At 44.7% G+C, this 19,756-nt stretch overlaps 1 protein-coding gene and 1 long non-coding RNA gene across 4 annotated transcripts in view; one reads left to right on the top strand and one right to left on the bottom strand.

Moving 5' to 3' along the window:
• Positions 1-18,740, bottom strand: part of LOC134810424 (uncharacterized) — a 28,588-nt gene extending 9,848 nt beyond the window's left edge. Inside the window, exons 1-3 of the long non-coding RNA XR_010158435.1 lie at positions 18,475-18,740; positions 16,168-16,540; positions 1,403-1,498 (exon numbers count right to left, since the gene is read on the bottom strand). This is a non-coding gene — a long non-coding RNA (uncharacterized LOC134810424). The remainder of the gene's footprint in view (positions 1-1,402; positions 1,499-16,167; positions 16,541-18,474) is intronic.
• The window catches only part of BLVRA (biliverdin reductase A), a 49,110-nt gene that overhangs the window by 10,996 nt on the left and 18,358 nt on the right, over positions 1-19,756 (top strand). For all 3 annotated transcript variants that reach the window (XM_519058.8, XM_054687499.1, XM_016957314.3), the window contains exons 2-3: positions 1,911-1,943; positions 18,682-18,803. In XM_519058.8, coding sequence (XP_519058.4) covers positions 1,932-1,943; positions 18,682-18,803 — 134 coding nt within the window. In that variant the 5' untranslated portion in view covers positions 1,911-1,931. The remainder of the gene's footprint in view (positions 1-1,910; positions 1,944-18,681; positions 18,804-19,756) is intronic.

Genomic DNA, 19,756 nt, shown 5'->3' with positions numbered 1-19,756 from the left:
GGTCTCGGACTCCTGGGCTCAAGCGATCCTCCCACCTCGGCCTCCCACAGTGCTGGGATTACAGGTGTGAGCTACCGTGCCCGGCCTTTCTGAGATATTTTATGCATAAAAAGACATCACACCTATACTGCCTCCCCAGGATCTGAGAAGAAAGTCCACTTTCTTTGTCACATTCTGCTTTTTGGAGTTTTTCTTCTAGTAGGTTCCCTTTTTCAGATTTTTTTCAGATTTTTTTCAGATGTGAAAAGGCTCCAGACTGCAAAAGGAAAGGCATCATGTGTGCTGGCCAGGTTGGGTCATGAGACCCACTCTCAAAGCAGGAAGGAGCAATGGGAAGAGAGAAGGGAGGGGAGTTGCCGAAAGCAGGCTATTTTCTTTTTTTTTTTTTTTTTTCTTTGAGACAGAGTCTCACTCTGTCGCCCAGTCTGGGAGTGCAGTGGCTCGATCTTGGCTCACTGCAGCCTCCTCCTCCCGGGTTCAAGCAATTCTTCTGCCTCAGCTTCCCGAGTAGGTGGGAATTACAGGCATGCGCCACCACACCCGGCTAATTTTTGTATTTTTAGTAGAGACGGGGTTTCGCCATGTTAGCCAGGCTGGCCTGGAACTCCTGACCTCAGGTGATCTGCCTTCCTTGTCCTCCCAAAGTACTGGGATTACAGGCGTGAGCCACTGCGCCCAGCTCCAAAAGCAGGCTATTTTCAACACAAAGCCTACACGATCACCCATGCACCCTTCCCCGGGTAGTCTTAAGGTTGCCAAGATCAGTTTTGTTTGTTTTGGAATGGGGGTGGTTATTTCACTGTCATTCATGGTTCTCATCCCTGTGCTTAACCAAAGAGAATGAGATCAAATGCTGTGCTGGGTCCAAGGGCAGGGGTTGCCACAGCCGTCCCTTTTCAGAGGCCCTCTGCCCTCTGCGAGCTAGGAGTGGTCATCGACATTGGCTTCCTGGACAGCCTATGCAGGTGGAAGGGCTGGAGAGGCATCTGTAGTGCATTTTTCATCACCTCTGGTTATCCATTTGCCTGACCTTGCCTGCCCAGTTTTAGTTAAAATACAGTGGCGATTCTAGTGGCTCTAACAAGTGAGAGAAAAAATTAATCTTTACAGGCCTCTGTTCTACTGTCATTCCAGTGTTTGTCCAGGTGTGGCTCCTGACCGTCTGTGTGCCTTTACCTGGATGCTTGGTGAAAATGCAGATTCATGGCCTCCCCTCCACTCTTGGCCTTCCAAATCAGAATCTGGGAGTGAAACCCAGAAATACGCATTTTCAACAAGAATCCTAGGGGTACATTAAAGTTGAAGACCCCTGTTAAGCCGTGTTGTTGCTTTCTTTTCCTTCACTCTCTGGTCTCCCCTCATCTCCTCTTGTCACCCCTCCTTCCTTGCTACCCCTGCTCACCTGTTTGCCCCCTCCTTCGTCTTAATGCTGAGGGTCCGGAGTGGCTTCTTGGACTATTCTTTGAACATATTAAATTGCAGTCCTCCAGAAACTCAGCTAGGAAGAAAAAAAAGTACATATTTCTTATTGCCTTGCTTGTCCCCATTTAAAAAGCCAGATAAAAAACTGTCCTCTTCAAGCACCAGTTTTGGGAAGTGCATCCTTCCCATGGAGGCATCCCGATTGCAGCTGCTCTTCCAATGTAGGAGACGGATCTGGGCTTGGAAATGCCCTTCTCTAAGGAAGCATTGCTGGTGTGACATCCCAGGGAAGTCAGCTACCACCAGCCCCAAAGTAGACACTGGCCTGGGTATCCTTGCTGGAAGGCACAGGTGGTGAAGGCGTTTGGGAAACATGAGAATGATGGGACAGGAAGCAGTGGGGGAGCATGGGGTGGCAAAGGGGAATGTTTGCCTGGAGTTTGGGCGGGTGCCACCAGGGACCTGAACCTCTGCTTTTGTCTTTACAGTGACCGAAGGAAGAGACCAAGATGAATACAGAGGTGAGTTCTTTACAAAGACCAGTTTAAGGGATGCTTTTCTTATTGTGTCCCTCATTTCTCCTTTGCAGAGTCTCCATTCCCTTTCAGAAACATCAGCACAAATTTGAGAACACTTCCCCTCTAGCCTACTGAAGTGCACGTCGTTCTGGGTGATGCAGGAAGAACTAGGCCCCTCTGAGTTCTTATCTGTGTCTGTCTGGCTTCATTCGAAGTTACCCACTGCAGCTAATCCTGAAACAACACTCCCTAGCTCTGGCTAGTAGTGGGGCATGGAGGTTGCTGGGCCCAGATCCCTGCTTTGTGTTATTCTGGAAACACTTTCTCTGCATTGTCTCCTTGGTGCTCTCACTTCCAGCTCTTTGATGCATGGAGATGTCTAGCTCCTTATCCTTTTGTTTTTTCCTTTTGTTTTACCCATCAGCCCCCTCCTCTGTTCACTCCCTTCCAAGTGGAGCCTAGACCTTGGAGTTCATCACTTCAACCACTGCTGTGCTGATGCCACTATGCTTTTCCCACTTGTCCTGTCCATCCACATGGCAAACACAGAGGCCGTCCCCACAAGAGGGGGGTCTTGGGTGAGTGGCACAGCCTTGTGCTGTTTACAGCTGGCAGATGTCTCAACACCCTTATCTGGTGCTCAGCACCACCCGCCAGGCCCCCTGTCACTCTAGGCAGCTCCTTGCCAGTGCCCTGAACCCCCAGCTCCAGGCTTCATCCCTCTCCCTAAGCTCTGTCCTCCTCGAAGGTCCCCCTCACTCTTGGCATCAGGATCCCTTTTCATTTTACAGAGGAAAATGTAAACATTCCATCTGACATCATCTCCCTCAATTCCTGCCTCTCCATTTGTCCTGTTCCTCCTGTCACAGTGCAAGGGATGTTTGTCAGTGAGAAAGTTCCAGGTTGTGAACACCAGAAAGCCTGACTTAATGTGGCTTTTTCCTGGAAGTCCAGGTGAAGGGCAGGCTTCAGGGCTGGTCGATCCTGCAGCTCAGTGACTGCCTCAAGGATCCAGGAGCTTTTCATCTCTCTGCTCTCCATCCAGCTGTTGGTTGCATCCTAGGGCAGGTGCCCATGTGGCAGCAAGATGGCTGCAGTGGCAGTTGGGGCCACATACGTTTGCATTCCCTTTCATCAGCAGGAAGAAGTGGCTTCCTGCAACTCCTTCAGGGGAGTGGGAGCCTTTATTTGAAGCCCCATCAAATGTCTCCTTCGGTCTTATTGGCCAGAATCAGGTCCTGGACCATAGTGTGTCTGAGGAGCAGGGATTTTGTGATTGGGTTCAACTACTCAGGCCCATCCTGGAGCAGCTTCCCCCCTGCCCCAGGGCTGGGTGTGGAAAGAAGAAAGCGGGATGTATCCCTGTCTGGTATGAGACATTCCTGGTCCATTTTCATGCTGCTATAAAGAACTGCCCAAGACTGGGTAATTTAAAAAGGAAAGAGGTTTAATTGACTCACAGTTCAGCATGGCTGGGGAGGCCTCAGGAAACAACAATTATGGTGGAAGGCAAAGGGAAAGCAAGGCACCTTCTTCACAAGGTGGCAAGAAGGCGAAGTGCTGAGCGAAGGGGGAAGACCCCCTTATAAAACCATCAGATCTCGTGAGAACTCACTATCATGAGAACGGCATGGGGGAAACCACCCCCGTGATTCAGTTACCTCCACCTGGCTCCTCCCTTGACACACAGGGATTATGGGGATTACAATTCAAGATGAGATTTGGGTGGGGACACAAAGTATAACCATATCACCTAGTGACAGTATACCCTTCTGCTCTGAAACTGCACACTCCTGCCTGCTCAGACCTTGCGCCACCTCCTTCGTTATCTCCTTTGCCATGTGCATCATTAACCTAATTCCCACTACCTCTTTCTCATCAATATTTCAAAATGCTCTCTTCGGAACAAAATGACACCTCACATCTTGTCCAGCAACTGTTATCCTATCTTTCTTTTTTTTAATTTAATTTAATTTTATTTTATTTATTATTATTATACTTTAAGCTTTAGGGTACATGTGCACAATGTGCAGGTTAGTTACATATGTATACATGTGCCATGTTGGTGTACTGCACTCATTAACTTGTCATTTAACATTAGGTATATCTCCTAATGCTATCCCTCCTCTCTCCCCCCACCCCACAACAGTCCCCGGAGTTCAATGTTCCCCTTCCTGTGTCCATGTGTTCTCATTGTTCAATTCCCACCTATGAGTGAGAACATGCGGTGTTTGGTTTTTTGTCCTTGCGATAGCTTGCTGAGAATGATGATTTCCAGTTTCATCCATGTCCCTACAAAGGACATGAACTCATCATTTTTTATGGCTGCATAGTATTCCATGGTATATATGTGCCACGTTTTCTTAATCCAGTCTATCGTTGTTGGACATTTGGGTTGGTTCCAAGTCTTTGCTTTTGTGAATAGTGCCGCAGTAAACATACGTGTGCATGTGTCTTTGTAGCAGCATGATTTATAGTCCTTTGGGTATATACCCAGTAATGGGATGGCTGGGTCAAATGGTATTTCCAGTTCTAGATCCCTGAGGAATCGCCACACTGACTTCCACAATGGTTGAACTAGTTTACAGTCCCACCAACAGTGTAAAAGTGTTCTTGTTTCTCCACATCCTCTCCAGCACCTGTTGTTTCCTGACTTTTTAATGATCGCCATTGTAACTGGTGTGAGATGGCATCTTATTGTGGTTTTGATTTGCATTTCTCTGATGGCCAGTGATGATGAGCACTTTTTCATGTGTTTTTTGGCTACATAAATGTCTTCTTTTGAGAAGTGTCTATTCATATCCTTCGCCCACTTTTTGATGGGGTTGTTTGTTTTTTTCTTGTAAATTTGTTTGAGTTCATTGTAGATTCTGGATATTAGCCCTTTGTCAGATGAGTAGGTTGGGAAAATTTTCTCCCATTTTGTAGGTTGCCTGTTCACTCTGATGGTAGTTTCTTTTGCTGTGCAGAAGCTCTTTAGTTTAATTAGATCCCATTTGTCCATTTTGGCTTTTGTTGCCATTGCTTTTGGTGTTTTAGACATGAAGTCCTTGCCCATGCCTATGTCCTGAATGGTATTGCCTAGGTTTTCTTCTAGGGTTTTTATGGTTTTAGGTCTAACATGTAAGTCTTTAATCCATCTTGAATTAATTTTTGTATAAGGTGTAAGGAAGGGATCCAGTTTCAGCTTTCTACATATGGCTAGCCAGTTTTCCCAGCACCATTTATTAAATAGGGAATCCTTTCCCCATTGCTTGTTTTTGTCGGGTTTGTCAAAGATCAGATAGTTGTAGATATGCAGCATTATTTCTGAGGGCTCTGTTCTGTTCCATTGATCTATATCTCTGTTTTGGTACCAGTACCATGCTGTTTTGGTTACCGTAGCCTTGTATATAGTTAGAAGTCAGGTAGTGTGATGCCTCCAGCTTTGTTCTTTTGGCTTAGGATTGACTTGGCAATGCGGGCTCTTTTTTGGTTCCATATGAACTTTAAAGTAGTTTTTTCCAATTCTGTGAAGAAAGTCATTGGTAGCTTGATGGGGATGGCATTGAATATATAAATTACCTTGGGCAGTATGGCCATTTTCACGATATTGATTCTTCCAACCCATGAGCATGGAATGTTCTTCCATTTGTTTGTATCCTCTTTTATTTCATTGAGCAGTGGTTTGTAGTTCTCTTTGAAGAGGTCCTTCACGTCCCTTGTAAGTTGGATTCCTACCCATTTTATTCTCTTTGAAGCAATTGTGAATGGGAGTTCACTCATGATTTGACTCTCTGTTTGTCTGTTATTGGTGTATAACAATGCTTGTGATTTTTGTACATTGATTTTGTATCCTGAGACTTTGCTGAAGTTGCTTATCAGCTTAAGGAGATTTTGGGCTGAGACAATGGGGTTTTCTAGATATACAATCATGTCATCTGCAAACAGGGACAATTTGACTTCCTCTTTTCCTAATTGAATACCCTTTATTTCCTTCTCCTGCCTGATTGCCCTGGCCAGAACTTCCAACACTATGTTGAATAGGAGTGGTGAGAGAGGGCATCCCTGTCTTGTGCCAGTTTTCAAAGGGAATGCTTCCAGTTTTTGCCCATTCGGTATGATATTGGCTGTGGGTTTGTCATAGATAGCTCTTATTATTTTGAGATATGTCCCATCAATACCTAATTTATTGAGAGTTTTTAGCATGAAGCATTGTTGAATTTTGTCAAGGGCCTTTTCTGCATCTATTGAGATAATCATGTGGTTTTTGTCTTTGGTTCTGTTTATATGCTGGATTACAGTTATTGATTTGCGTATGTTGCACCAGCCTTGCATTCCAGGTATGAAGCCCACTTGATCATGGTGGATAAGCTTTTTGATGTGCTGCTGGATTTGGTTTGCCAGTATATTGAGGATTTTTGCATCAATGTTCATCAAGGATATTGGTCTAAAATTCTCTTTTTTGGTTGTGTCTCTGCCAGGCTTTGGTGTCAGGATGATGCTGGCCTCATAAAATGAGTTAGGGAGGATTCCCTCTTTTTCTGTTGATTGGAATAGTTTCAGAAGGAATGGTACCAGCTCCTCCTTGTACCTCTGGTAGAATTTGGCTGTGAATCCATCTCGTCCTGGACTCTTTTTGGTTGATAAGCTATTGATTATTGCCACAATTTCAGAGCCTGTTATTGGTCTATTCAGAGATTCAACTTCTTCCTGGTTTAGTCTTGGGAGGGTGTATGTGTTGAGGAATTTATCCATTTCTTCTAGATTTTCTAGTTTATTTGCATAGAGATGTTTGTAGTATTCTCTGATGGTAGTTTGTATTTCTGTGGGATCGGTGGTGATATCCCCTTTATCATTTTTTATTGTGTCTATTTGATTCTTCTCTCTTTTCTTATTTATTAGTCTTGCTAGCGGTCTATCAATTTTGTTGATCTTTTCAAAAAACCAGCTCCTGGATTCATTAATTTTTTTGAAGGGTTTTTTGTGTCTCTGTTTCCTTCAATTCTGCTCTAATTTTAGTTGTTTCTTGCCTTCTGCTAGCTTTTGAATGTGTTTGCTCTTGCTTTTCTAGTTCTTTTAATTGGGATGTTAGGGTGTCAATTTTAGATCTTTCCTGCTTTCTCTTGTGGGCATTTAGTGCTATAAATTTCCCTCTACACACTGCTTTGAATGTGTCCCAGAGATTCTGGTATGTTGTGTCTTTATTATCATTGGTTTCAAAGAACATCTTTATTTCTGCCTTCATTTCATTATGTACCCAGTAGTCATTCAGGAGCAGGTTGTTCAGTTTCCATGTAGTTGAGCAGTTTTGAGTGAGTTTCTTAATCCTGAGTTCTAGTTTGATTGCACTGTGGTCTGAGAGACAGTTTGTTATAATTTCTGTTCTTTTACATCTTCTGAGGAGTGCTTTACTTCCAACTGTGTGGTCAATTTTGGAATAGGTCTGGTGTGCTAAAAAAAATGTATATTCTGTTGATTTGGGGTGGAGAGTTCTGTAGATGTCTATTAGGTCTGCTTGGTGCAGAGCTGAGTTCAATTCCTGGGTATCTTTGTTAACTTTCTGTCTCATTGATTTGTCTAATGTTGACAGTGGGGTGTTAAAGTCTCCCATTATTATTGTGTGGGAGTCTAAGTCTCTTTGTAGGTCACTCAGGACTTGCTTTATGAATCTGGGTGCTCCTGTATTGGGTGCATATATATTTAGGATAGTTAGCTCTTCTTGTTGAATTGATCCCTTTATCATTATGTAATGGCCTTCTTTGTCTCTTTTGATCTTTGTTGGTTTAAATTCTGTTTTATCAGAGACTAGGATTGCAACCCCTGCCTTTTTTTGTTTTCCATTTGCTTGGTAGATCTTCCTCCATCCCTTTATTTTGAGCCTATGTGTGTCTCTGCACGTGAGATGGGTTTCCTGAATACAGCACACTGATGGGTCTTGACTCTTTATCCAATTTGCCAGTCTGTGTCTTTTAATTGGAGCATTTAGCCCATTTACATTTAAAGTTAATATTGTTATGTGTGAATTTGATCCTGTCATTATGATGTTAGCTGGTTATTTTGCTCGTTAGTTGATGCAGTTTCTTCCTAGCCTTGATGGTCTTTACAATTTGGCATGTTTTTGCAGGGGCTGGTACCAGTTGTTCCTTTCCATGTTTAGTGCTTCCTTCAGGAACTCTTTTAGGGCAGGCCTGGTGGTGACAAAATCTCTCAGCATTTGCTTTTCTGTAAAGTATTTTATTTCTCCTTCACTTATGAAGCTTAGTTTGGCTGGATATGAAACTCTGGGTTGAAAATTCTTTTCTTCAAGAATGTTGAATATTGGCCCCCACTCTCTTCTGGCTTGTAGAGTTTCTGCAGAGAGATCCGCTGTTAGTCTGATGGGCTTCCCTTTGTGGATAACCCGACCTTTCTCTCTGGCTGCCCTTAACATTTTTTCCTTCATTTCAACTTTGGTGAATCTGACAATTATATGTCTTGGAGTTGCTTTTCTCGAGGAGTATCTTTGTGGTGTTCTCTGTATATCCTGAATCTGAATGTTGGCCTGCCTTGCTAGATTGGGGAAGTTCTCCTGGATAATATCCTGCAGAGTGTTTTCTAACTTGGTTCCATTCTCCCCGTCACTTTCAGGTACACCAATCAGACGTAGATTTGGTCTTTTCACATAGTCCCATATTTCTTGGAGACTTTGTTCATTTCTTTTTATTCTTCTTTCTCTAAACTTCCCTTCTTGCTTTATTTCATTCATTTCATCTTCCATCACTGATACCCTTTCTTCCAGTTGATCGCATCGGCTCCTGAGGCTTCTGCATTGTTCACGTAGTTCTCGAGCCTTGGCTTTCAGCTCCATCAGCTCCTTTAAGCATTTCTCTGTATTGGTTATTCTAGTTATACATTCATCTAATTTTTTTTCAAAGTTTTTAACTTCTTTGCCATTGGTTTGAATTTCCTCCTGTAGCTCGGAGTAGTTTGATCATCTGAAGCCTTCTTCTCTCAACTCATCAAAGCCATTCTCCGTCCAGCTTTGTTCCGTTGCTGGTGAGGAACTGCATTCCTTTGGAGGAGGAGAGGCACTCTGCTTTTTAGAGTTTCCAGTTTTTCTGCTCTGTTTTTTCACCATCTTTGTGGTTTTATCTACCTTTGGTCTTTGATGATGGTGATGTACAGATGGGTTTTTGGTGTGGATGTCCTTTCTGTTTGTTAGTTTTCCTTCTAACAGACAGGACCCTCAGTTGCAGGTCTGTTGGAGTTTGCTAGAGGTCCACTCCAGACCCTGTTTGCCTGGGTATCAGCAGCGGTGGCTGCAGTACAGCGGTGGCTGTAGAACAGCGGATTTTCGTGAACCGCAAATGCTGCTGCCTGATCGGTCCTCTGGAAGTTTTGTCTCAGAGGAGTACCTGGCTGTGTGAGGTGTCAGTCTGCCCCTACTTGGGGGTGCCTCCCAGTTAGGCTGCTCGGGGGTCAGGGACCCACTTGAGGAGGCAGTCTGCCTGTTCTCAGATCTCCAGCTGCATGCTGGGAGAACCACTACTCTCTTCAAAGCTGTCAGACAGGAACGTTTAAGTCTGCAGAGGTTACTGCTGTCTTTTTGTTTGTCTGTGCCCTGCCCCCAGAGGTGGAGCCTACAGAGGCAGGCAGGCCTCCTTGAGCTGTGGTGGGCCCCACCCAGTTCGAGCTTCCCGGCTGCTTTGTTTACCTAAGCAAGCCTGGGCAATGGCAGGCGCCCCTCCCCCAGCCTTGCTGCCACCTTGCAGTTTGATCTCAGACTGCTGTGCTAGCAATCAGCGAGACTCCGTGGGCATAGGACCCGCCGAGCCATGTGCAGAATATAATCTCCTGTTGTGCTGTTTTTTAAGCCTGTTGGAAAAGCGCAGTAGTAGGGTGGGAGTGACCCGATTTTCCAGGTGCTATCTGTCACCCCTTTCTTTGACTAGGAAAGGGAACTCCCTGACCCCTTGCGCTTCCCGAGTGAGGCAATGCCTCGCCCTGCTTCGGCTTGCACACGGTGCACTGCACCCACTGTCTGGCACTCCCTAGTGAGATGAACCCGGTACCTCAGATGGAAATGCAGAAATCACCCGTCTTCTGCGTTGCTCACACTGGGAGCTGTAGACCGGAGCTCTTCCTATTCGGCCATCTTGGCTCCACTATCCTATCTTTCTCATCCCCTGCAAGGCAGGCTTCTCAAAAAAGATACCGGCAGTTAATTTCTCCATTTTCTCTTCCCTGGGTCATTCTCAGCCTGTTGCAGTCTGGTTTCTTTTCCCATATTATATACTGAAATGAGTCTTGTCAGAGTCAATGATGATCTCTGTAAATTTTATAAAAATTTATTTTGTAATAATGTAGACACATGTTCATAGTGTAAAACTCAGGCTACAGAATGGAAAACAGCCAAAAGTAAGTCTCCCTATTACGTTATCTTGACCAGCCCTGCCCCACTTGGGGCTGACTTCTGGTAACCACTTTCTTGTGCCTCTGACCTCCTTATCTGAAGGCCCCTGTGGCTCATCCTGTGGCTTGCTCTAATTCTTAGGGTCTTTTAAGTTCTAAAGAAACAATAGAAGCTTTGCATTAATATCAAGCTTGTACACCCTGGTCCAGGAGCAGTTCCATCAGTCATCAGTGATCTCTTCTGTCCTTTTTGATGGTTTTTCCTCTTAACCTTGTAAGAACATGCTAGACTTGGGTCCTCCTCTGCTGTTCCTTACATATATATTTTTTATATTTTTTTCTTTTTCTTTTTTTTTTTTTGAGATAGAGCCTCATTCTATCACCCAGCTGGAGTACAGTGGCGTGATCTTGGCTCACTGCAACCTCTGCCTCCCGGGTTCATGTGATTCTCCCACCTCAGCCTACCAAGTAGCTGGGATTACAGGAGCACCACCACGCCTGGGTAATTTTTGTGTTTTTAGTAGAGATGGGGTTTCACTATGTTGGCCAGGCTGGGCTTGAACCCCTGACCTCGAGTGATCTTCCCACCTCGGCCTCCCAAAGTGTTGGGTTTACAGGCATGAGCCACCATGCCTGTCACTCATCTCAGTCACAGCTGCCACAGGGACCCCAAGCCCGTTATAACCCAGGCTGGACTTTCTGCTTTCACTTGCCCCAAATCTGCTCCTCCTCGAAGGGCCATCTGTGGGCCAGGCGCTCCAGTCCCCTCACTCTGTTCCCACAAGCCAGCAGCCAGTGACCAAGGCTGTAAATCCTGTCATTGCCTTGATGTAGTCACCAATATTTATGTGACACCATACTGTACCAGACTCTAGACCTGGCTTGATGGCTCTAATGGTAAAAATGTAAGTGTGGTACTCATGCTCATGGAACTTATTGCTAAGTGGGACCACCATATCTTTCCAGTCTGTCCCTTCCTTATCCTACTTCCTGCCTCCTCATCACTTCCTCACTTACCTAATTCTTTTCTTCTCCTTTGCTTTCCTCACCCTCCTCTAGGCCATTCCCTCTCCCTTTTGGAAGGCAGGGGGAAGAGACCTCAGGCACAGGGACAGTCCACACACCCAGTTCCTGACACATTGCCTCTGTTGCGCTGTGCAAGGCCCCGCTCTCAGACTTATTTATATTTTATTCATTTTCTCTCCATCCCCATTCTCACCCTGCCAAAGCCAACTATTCTAATGAATTAAATGGTTTTCCTTTTTTATTTGTGTATGTTCATGAAACATTTTGTTTTTGTGCAAATACCTTCTAAATTTATATACAGTAGGCTGGGCGCCGTGGCGCATGCCTGTAATCCCAACACTTTGGGAGGCCGAGGCAGGCGGATCACCTGAGGTCAGGAGTTTGAGACCAGCCTGGCCAACATGGCGAAACCCCATCTCTACTAAAAATACAAAAATTAGGCGTAGTGGCACATGCCTGTAATCCCAGCTACTCAGGAGGCTGAAGCAGGAGAATCACTTGAACCCAGGAGGCAGAGGTTGCAGTGAGCCAAGATTGTGCCATTGCACTCCAGCCTGGGCTACAGAGCAAGACTCTGCCTCAAAAAAAAAAAAAAAAAAAAAATTATATGCAGTAAAACTGCCTCTTTTTTTTTGGTGTAGAGGTTTACCCATTAAAACACATATGTGTAACCATCACCCCAGGATGTCAGGATGCAGAACCTCACCCCAAAACATTCTTTTCTGTTGCCCCTTTATAGTCACAACCTCCCCTTGCTACTGACCCCTGGCAACATATATCACCTCCTGTGTGATATACTTTTTTTTCCTGAAACAGTCTCACCCTTGTCACCCAGGCTGGAGTGCAGTGGTGTGATCTCAGCTCACTGCAACCTCTGCCTCCCGTTTCAAGCAATTCTTCAGCTGCAGCCTCCCATGTAGCGGGGATTATAGGAGTGGGCCACCACACCCAGCTAATTTTAATAGAGACTGAGTTTTGCCATGTTGGCCAGGCTGGTCTTGAACTCCTGACCTCAAGTGACCCAAATGCCTCTCGACCTCCCAAAGTGCTGGGATTACAGGCATGAGCCACAGTGCCCAGCCTGATATACTTTTAATGTACATAATTGTATTTTATATCATTTATATCTCATTCTCCATTTTTCTGTATGTTAAAGATATATAGTTAATCTGCTACACAGCAGCCCAGAATGTGCATCCATTTAGTCCTAACAAAAGGCCTAGGAGCAAGATGCTATTATTACCCATTTTGTAGATGAGGAAAATCAGCAATAAGTCAATTGCTGTAAGTCACAGGGGGTTAAGGAGCATCACAGAGATCTAAGCCCTGATGTTTTTGACTCATGAATGCCTTTGTTCTTGCCTATATCCAGCTAATCCCATCCATCCGGTTCAAAAGTCCTTTGTACTGCACAGTTTTCTCAAGAGTCCTCTCTCGGGAAGTCATACCTCCCTCTTATGAATTTCCATTGTGCTTTATGTATCTTTTCTTTTGTTACCTTCCCCTCCTGCTTTGACTGTAGCTCTCGGGGTGCCTTGCTCATCTTAGCATCCCCATGGCATCTGACTTGATGCCTCATGCATAGCTTATCTTCACTAATTATCAGTTGACTAAATGATAGGATGATTCAGAGACTGTTAAGTAATCTTCTAATGCAATCCAGAGCTTGGGAGGGTCAGTGAAAATGTAGAGGAAGGAAATCATATGACAGAAATTTTCAAGCAAAACGAGTTGTGGCCCAGAGGCTGGCTGGAGGGAGAAAGACAGAAGAAGGACCATCGGCCACAGTCGGGCTTTGATCCCAGGATGTTTGTTGAATGCAGGAATGACTCCAAGCATTTAAAGCTGGGGGCTGCCAGGATTCCTAGAGCTACTGGCTTTTGCCCAGAAGTTCAGAGTACAACCTGTCAGGAAGGGTGGATAATTGGAGTTTAGCACACAGCGTGAAGATCCAGGGCGCGGTGGGAAAGCCAGGTTGAAATGCCTTGGGAATGCGGCTTGGAAGAGAGGATGGCCCACAGCTCAGGATGCTAGGGTCTTTGGCATAGAGGTGGTCATGGAAACCCTGAGAATGAGGGGCCCCCATACTCTGGGGACATGGGAGAGAGAGAAAAATAGAGGGATGAAGACTGAGCTTTGGGAAATATGCACATCTTGGGTAAAATGAAGAAAAAAAGTGAAATGTGAAAAGAAAACCTCGGTAGCATGAGGTAAGAGAAGAAAGGAAGGAGTGAGTTTGAAGAAGGTCCAGGTAAGGGTCGCCCATGTCTGAAGTCCAGGAGGATGTGGCTGAGAAGAAGCCCTTGAATGTGATGAGAAGGTCTTGGATGACCCACGGTGAAGCAGGGAGGTATGGGAGTGAAAACCAATTGCAGCAGGGCCAGGAGGGGTGAGAGGAGTCTGGGGCACTTGGGGTCATTGGACAGGGCAGGGGCAGGGGCAGCAGAGGACTCTGAGCACTGTAGAGGGAGCTCCAGGAAGGGAAGCGGGAGTGAGCCAAGGCGCTATACACTGCAGAATTCTCACCTTCCTGGAGCAGCCCTCTGATATTTATGTCTGTTTTCAGTGGTGGTTTATATTTTAGATAGTGAATACATTTGTGTGATTCTAAACTTTAAAGAAGAAAAAAAGAAAAAAATATATTTTCTATGAGAAGTCTTCTTCCCTCCTATCCCTGTTTCCCAGCCACTCTGTTTTTCTTGCTCCCAGCAAGAGCATGTCGCCAGTTTCAGTGTTACAGGTTTCTGGGCTGTCTTTTCAAAGAGATTCTAAACATAGACAGTATCTTTTTCCTTTGGCTACCACCCCTCCTGTTACTACACAGACTGTAGCACACAGTGCACACTAGGCTGTCCTTTGCTTCTTTCACCCGATCATCTATCTTGGAGACCAGTCCCTTTCAATACATAAAGGGCTTCCTCGTTCTTTTATTTTTATATTGCCGTGTAATACTCTGTTTCACGAGTCGATCATAACTTTCATAGCCAGCCTGTTATTAATGACATATAGATTATTTCCATCTTTTGCTTGTTATAAGCAAGGCTGCAGTAAGCCTAAGTCACTTGACTTGTGTAGCTCTATAGGACACATTATCTTACAGTTGGATTTACCAGAACAAAGGGCATTTGCATTTTAATTTGTAATAAATATTTCCAAGTTGCTCTCCGTAAAGCAGGTTCTTCTCTCCCTCCTGCAACATATGAACATACCTGTTTCCCCAGGCCAACCAATGTGTTATCAAACTTTTTTTAAATTCTTGCAAATAGTGGATGAAAACGACTAGCTTGTTCTGTCCGACTGCCTGGAGTCTCCTTCCACCTTTTCAGCACCTGCCCTCATGCCTCACCTTGAAGTTTTTCTACAGTGATTTTACATTTTCTTCTACCCTCTTTATCTCAAAAAAAATTTTTTTTCTAAGTTGGCAGAGCACATTCCTAACTCTGTGAACTCCATTTTTGCATCTGGAGTGCCAAACACCAGCTTCTCTGAGTCCAAGGGTGGGGGCGCAAGCTCACTCTGTGACTGTGATTTGGACCTAAGTGAGTTTTTTAGTCACTTTGCTGTGCTTATGTGTCCTTTTCTGCTGTCTCAAAACTGCTCCTGTTCTTTGTTCCTTAAATACCACCTCTATAGGGCTATTTGTAGTGGCATTTTCCCAAAGGTTCAGGATAGCAGAGCACAGCAGACAACTGAAAATGGAACTGTAGATGTCCTGGTTTCTGGAAGTCCATTGCTCCCTCCTCCACTGGGCGTTTCTCACTGGCTTCCTTCTCTGCAGATTTCAGCCTTTTGCTAACCTGCGTGCACTTTCCCCTTTCCTCTGCCTCCTACTGGTTCCTAGCCCCAAAGTTTTAGCTGCTACTACAGAGTGGTCTAGCAATCTCTGATTTGCAGTTTCCCTTCAGAACGCACCGTCAAGATCCCTCATGTAAAATGAAGAGGCTCACATTAAAAGGCCTAACAAGTAATTTTTCTCAAAAATAAAGTTCTTCCCCTAAGAGGAGCTTGACTATTAAGATACCGGTGTCTTCACTCATATCTTTTTTTTTTTTTTTTTTTTTTTTTTTTTTGAGATGGAGTGTTGCTCTGTCGCCCAGGCTGAAGTGCAGTGGTGCAATCTTGGCTCACCGCAACCCCTGCCTCCCCGGTTCAAGCGATTCTCCTGCCTCAGGCTACCAAGTAGCTGGGGTTACAGGCACCCGCCACCACCATACCTGGCTAATTTTTTGTATTTTTAGTAGAGGCAGGGTTTCACTATGTTGGTCGGGCAAGTCTGGAAACTCCTGACCTCAAGTGATCCGCCCACCTCAGCCTCCCAGAGTGCTGGGTTTACAGACATGAGCTACTGCCCTGGGCCTTTCACCCATATCTTGTCCCTGTGTGTCAGTTTTGCAAGGCAGTAATATCGAAACCAAATCCTAAAGCAGTTTATAATTTAGCCTGACACACTGTGCAAGCCAGGTTTTGTATGCAAGTTTGTGTGTATCATTAACTAATGAAATCTTAAAAAACAATTTGGCTTATTTATAGATAATGGAGCTGTTTCTTAACCTTGTGCCTTTTTTTTAAGCTGGTAGAAGCATATCCTGGTTATTATCTGGAATGTAGTAATACGGTAACCTTAAGAATGCCATAAATATTTAACCTAATAAGGGGATTGCTAGTCTTCTTTTCTTGATTGAAAGGGAAACAAATATTAATATTTGATCATTAATGTGTGTTTTGGCTGTACAGATTTCTCCAGAGGCTGTCTTACTGCTTTTTGGTAATTAGAAATTACCAAAAAAAAAAAAAAGAAAACAAGACTAGTAACCCAAAAAGGACTTACTTGGTGAAATTGTCAATTGTCAGTTGGGCACTGTGGCCACTCCTTCCTGTACTCTTCCCTGACTTCCAGAAGAGAAGCCAGGAACTAGGTCTCCCAGAGTCCCCTTTTATATGTGAAGTCCACTCCCAGGACTCCCAGGAAACTTCCAAGGCTGAAGAAAGAGAGGCAGTTAGTCATAGGAGACAGTTCAGTCAGATGTGTGAGCCAAGGCCAGTGTACGGTTTAGCAGCAGTGGACAGTCAGGCTCTGTGAATCACTCTTCCTAAGCTACAGGCTGACAGAGGCTGAGATCCTTTCCAGACCTCTTGGCTTCTGGGCAAGTTCTGGAGAATCTCTCGCTTCAATATTGAATTGTATAACAACAGTACAAGGTCTAGGAGAAAAGAAATGGAAGTGTACTGTTGTCAGGTTCTTTATAGTATATGTGGAATAGTGCATAATATTACTTTAAAGTAGACTGTGGTAAGTAAAATATATAATATAAAATCCTTAACTTCTGAAAAAGAGTTATAGCTAATAGCCAACAAATGGGATAAAATGGAATCATAATAAATATTCTAATTAATCCAAAATAAGGCAGGAAAAGAGGGGAAAAAGAACAGATTGAACAAATAGCAGGATTTCTATAGAATTTGAATGGAAACCCAACCATATCAATAATCACAATGTAAATTGTCTAAACGTTTCAACTAAAAGGCAGAGATTGTTAGACTGAGTAAAAAAAAGCAAGACCTAACTATATGCTGCCTATAAGAAACTAACTATAGCTATGAAAACACATATAGATTAAATGTGAAAGGTTGGGAAAAAAATGTATTATGCAACACTGATCAACAGAAATTGGGAATGGATTGTTAATATCAGACAAAATAAATTATAGGGCAAAAAATATTACCAGGAATAAAAATGGTCATTTAAGAAAGATAAAGGGGTCAATTAAAAAAAAGGACATAACCATCCTAAACATGTATGTATCTAATAACAGAGTTTTGAAATATGTGGGTCAAAACTGATAGAACTGAAAGGAGAAATACACAGTTATATACAATTATATTCAGAGATTTCTCTACCCTCAATAATTGCTAGAGCAAGGAGACAGAAAATCAGGAAGGATACGGAAGACCTGAACAACACAATCAACCAACTTGATCTAACAGACTTATAGAACACTCCACCCAACAATAGCAGAATACACATTCTTTTCAAGTGTGCCCAGAACATTAACCAAGGTAGACCACATCCCGTATCATAAAATATCTCAATAAATCTAAAAGGATTCAACTCATTTAAAGAATGTTCTCTGACCACAGTGGGATTAAATGAGAAATCAATAATAGAAAAACATTTGGCAAATCCCCAAACATTTGGAAGAAATCCTGGAAGAAGAAGACGAGCAGTGGGCACAGGAAGAGGGGCAGAGTCAGTGGGAAGTGGTGACAACTGGGTACAGAGGTGAAGAAAAGGGGCAAATCTGAGATGACATTCATGTTTCTATGCTCAGAGGCATCCAAGAAGTGAGTTTAAGGGATGCATGGAGATAATTTTTTTTTTTTGAGATAGAGTCTCACTCTGTCACCCAGGCTGGAGTGCAGTGGCGCTATCTTGGGTCACTGCAATCTCCGCCTCCCAGGTTCAAGCAATTCTCCTGCCTCGGCCTCCTAAGTAGCTGGGATTACAGGCGCCTGCCAACAGGCCCAGCTAATTTTTGTATTTTTAGTAGAGACGAGGTTTCTCCATGTTGGCCAGGCTGGTCTGGAACTCCTGACCTCAAGTGATCCACCTGCCTTGGCCTCCCAAAGTGCTGGGATTACAGGCATGAGCCACCGTGCCCAGTGCATGGAGATAAATTTTATCAGTTTTTATTATACTGAGTTGCTGTATAACTTAAAAGTCAGTTTGATTTTTCACTGTAATACTGTTCACATACAGCCTCCAGCAGTGCACTTAAATAATATTTAAGATACTGCAGTATCTTAAATGTGGAACTCAGAAGGCTGTAGTGAAGAGTCAAAGCCTCTGGATCCCACGCTGAGTAAGGTGACCAATCATGGTTTGCCCATTTGCCTCCTCTGCCAGCATCTGATGAAGAAGCTGTGCCCTCTGAATGACTCCCAGTAGTATCAGATTCATGTGTCCACTGGAGGAGGGACCCAGGGAGGGCCGAAGTCAGGCCATGGGCTGGGTCTGGCTTAATGGGGAAAGCTCCCTCATTATTGGAGATGGGGCAGTAGAAGTGGAGAGCCAAATTGGGGGAACACTTTCTGTGGGTGCTCGGAAGGTTTTCAACCTAAAGACATGGTGGAGCACCTTCAAGAACAGGTTTTGGCGGGACTGACTTCTCTCCAAGCCCCCATTTCGGGGACTGTCTCATCCCATCCTGATGCCGTGGCTTCCTGTGTGTTTTGGGCTGGCTTCCATCTTGCTCGTCGGGACCCTGCCAGCTCCTTTGTTTTGTAGTTTTCTGCTCGATGCGTACAGTGTTTTCAGACTCCACCTTGGTCCCTTGTGTTTCAGCCCGAGAGGAAGTTTGGCGTGGTGGTGGTTGGTGTTGGCCGAGCCGGCTCCGTGCGAATGAGGGACTTGCGGAATCCACACCCTTCCTCAGCGTTCCTGAACCTGATTGGCTTCGTGTCGAGGTGGCTCACAATGTCTTTGTGCTTCATAATTCGTGGAAAGCCCAGTGAGGCGGATTAACTGCAGGACATGGAGATTTTCCAGACCCAGGGCAGGGAGAGCCATCTCCCAACTGAGAACTGTGCTTAGGGTCAGCCCCATAAGATCTCAGGTTGGGATGGGTCTGGGAACTGAAGCTTGCTGGGCCTGCAGCTGGGATGCACAGTAGGTTGGCCTGGGAGACTGGAAGACAGAGGCAGGAGGGTGAGCTCAAGGCTGACAGAGAAGGGGCACAGAAAACACATGTATGGGGCTTTGGCCTGAAAGGCTTTCGGTGTGCACCGGGGAATCCTGACATAGTCATCATGACAGCCGTCCTAGGTGGTCCTGGGCTCTACATGTGATATTTCCTTCTACGTAGCGTTATTAACCCCCCAGTTTACAGATAAGGAGGCTGAACCACAGAAAGCTTAAGTAATCTGCCTGAAGTCACACAGCTGGAAAGTCTAAGAACTGAAGTTGAGCAGAAGTCTGTTTCCAAAGCCCATCTTTTAAACACCATGTGTTCTTTTGCCATTGGTAATTTTGAGCCTCACTTTTATTATTATTATTATTTTTTTTTGAGACAGAGTCTCACTCTGTCACCCAAGCTGCAGCGCAATGGTGCAATCACAGCGCACTGCAGCCTTGACCGTCTGGGCTCAAGTGATCCTCCCGCCTCACAGCTCAAGTGGTCCTCCTGCCTCAGCCTTCTGAGTAGCTGGGACTACAGACACACACACCACCACGCTGGATAATTTTTTTTTTTTTTTTTTTTTGTAGAGACAGGGTCTCCCTATGTTGCCTAGACGGGTCTCAAACTCCTGGGGTCAAGTGATCCTCCTGCCTCGGCCTCCCAAAGTGCTGAGATTATAGGCGTGAGCCAGTGCACCCAGCCTCCCCCTTTTCTTTAAGGATTCATTTATCTCCAGTCAAA

This window comes from Pan troglodytes, chromosome 6 (genome assembly GCF_028858775.2).
Source record: "Pan troglodytes isolate AG18354 chromosome 6, NHGRI_mPanTro3-v2.0_pri, whole genome shotgun sequence".
Taxonomy (NCBI): Eukaryota; Metazoa; Chordata; class Mammalia; order Primates; family Hominidae; genus Pan; species Pan troglodytes.
The sequence above is the reverse complement of the archived record's forward strand: the minus strand, read 5'-3'. Positions and strand labels throughout refer to the sequence as shown.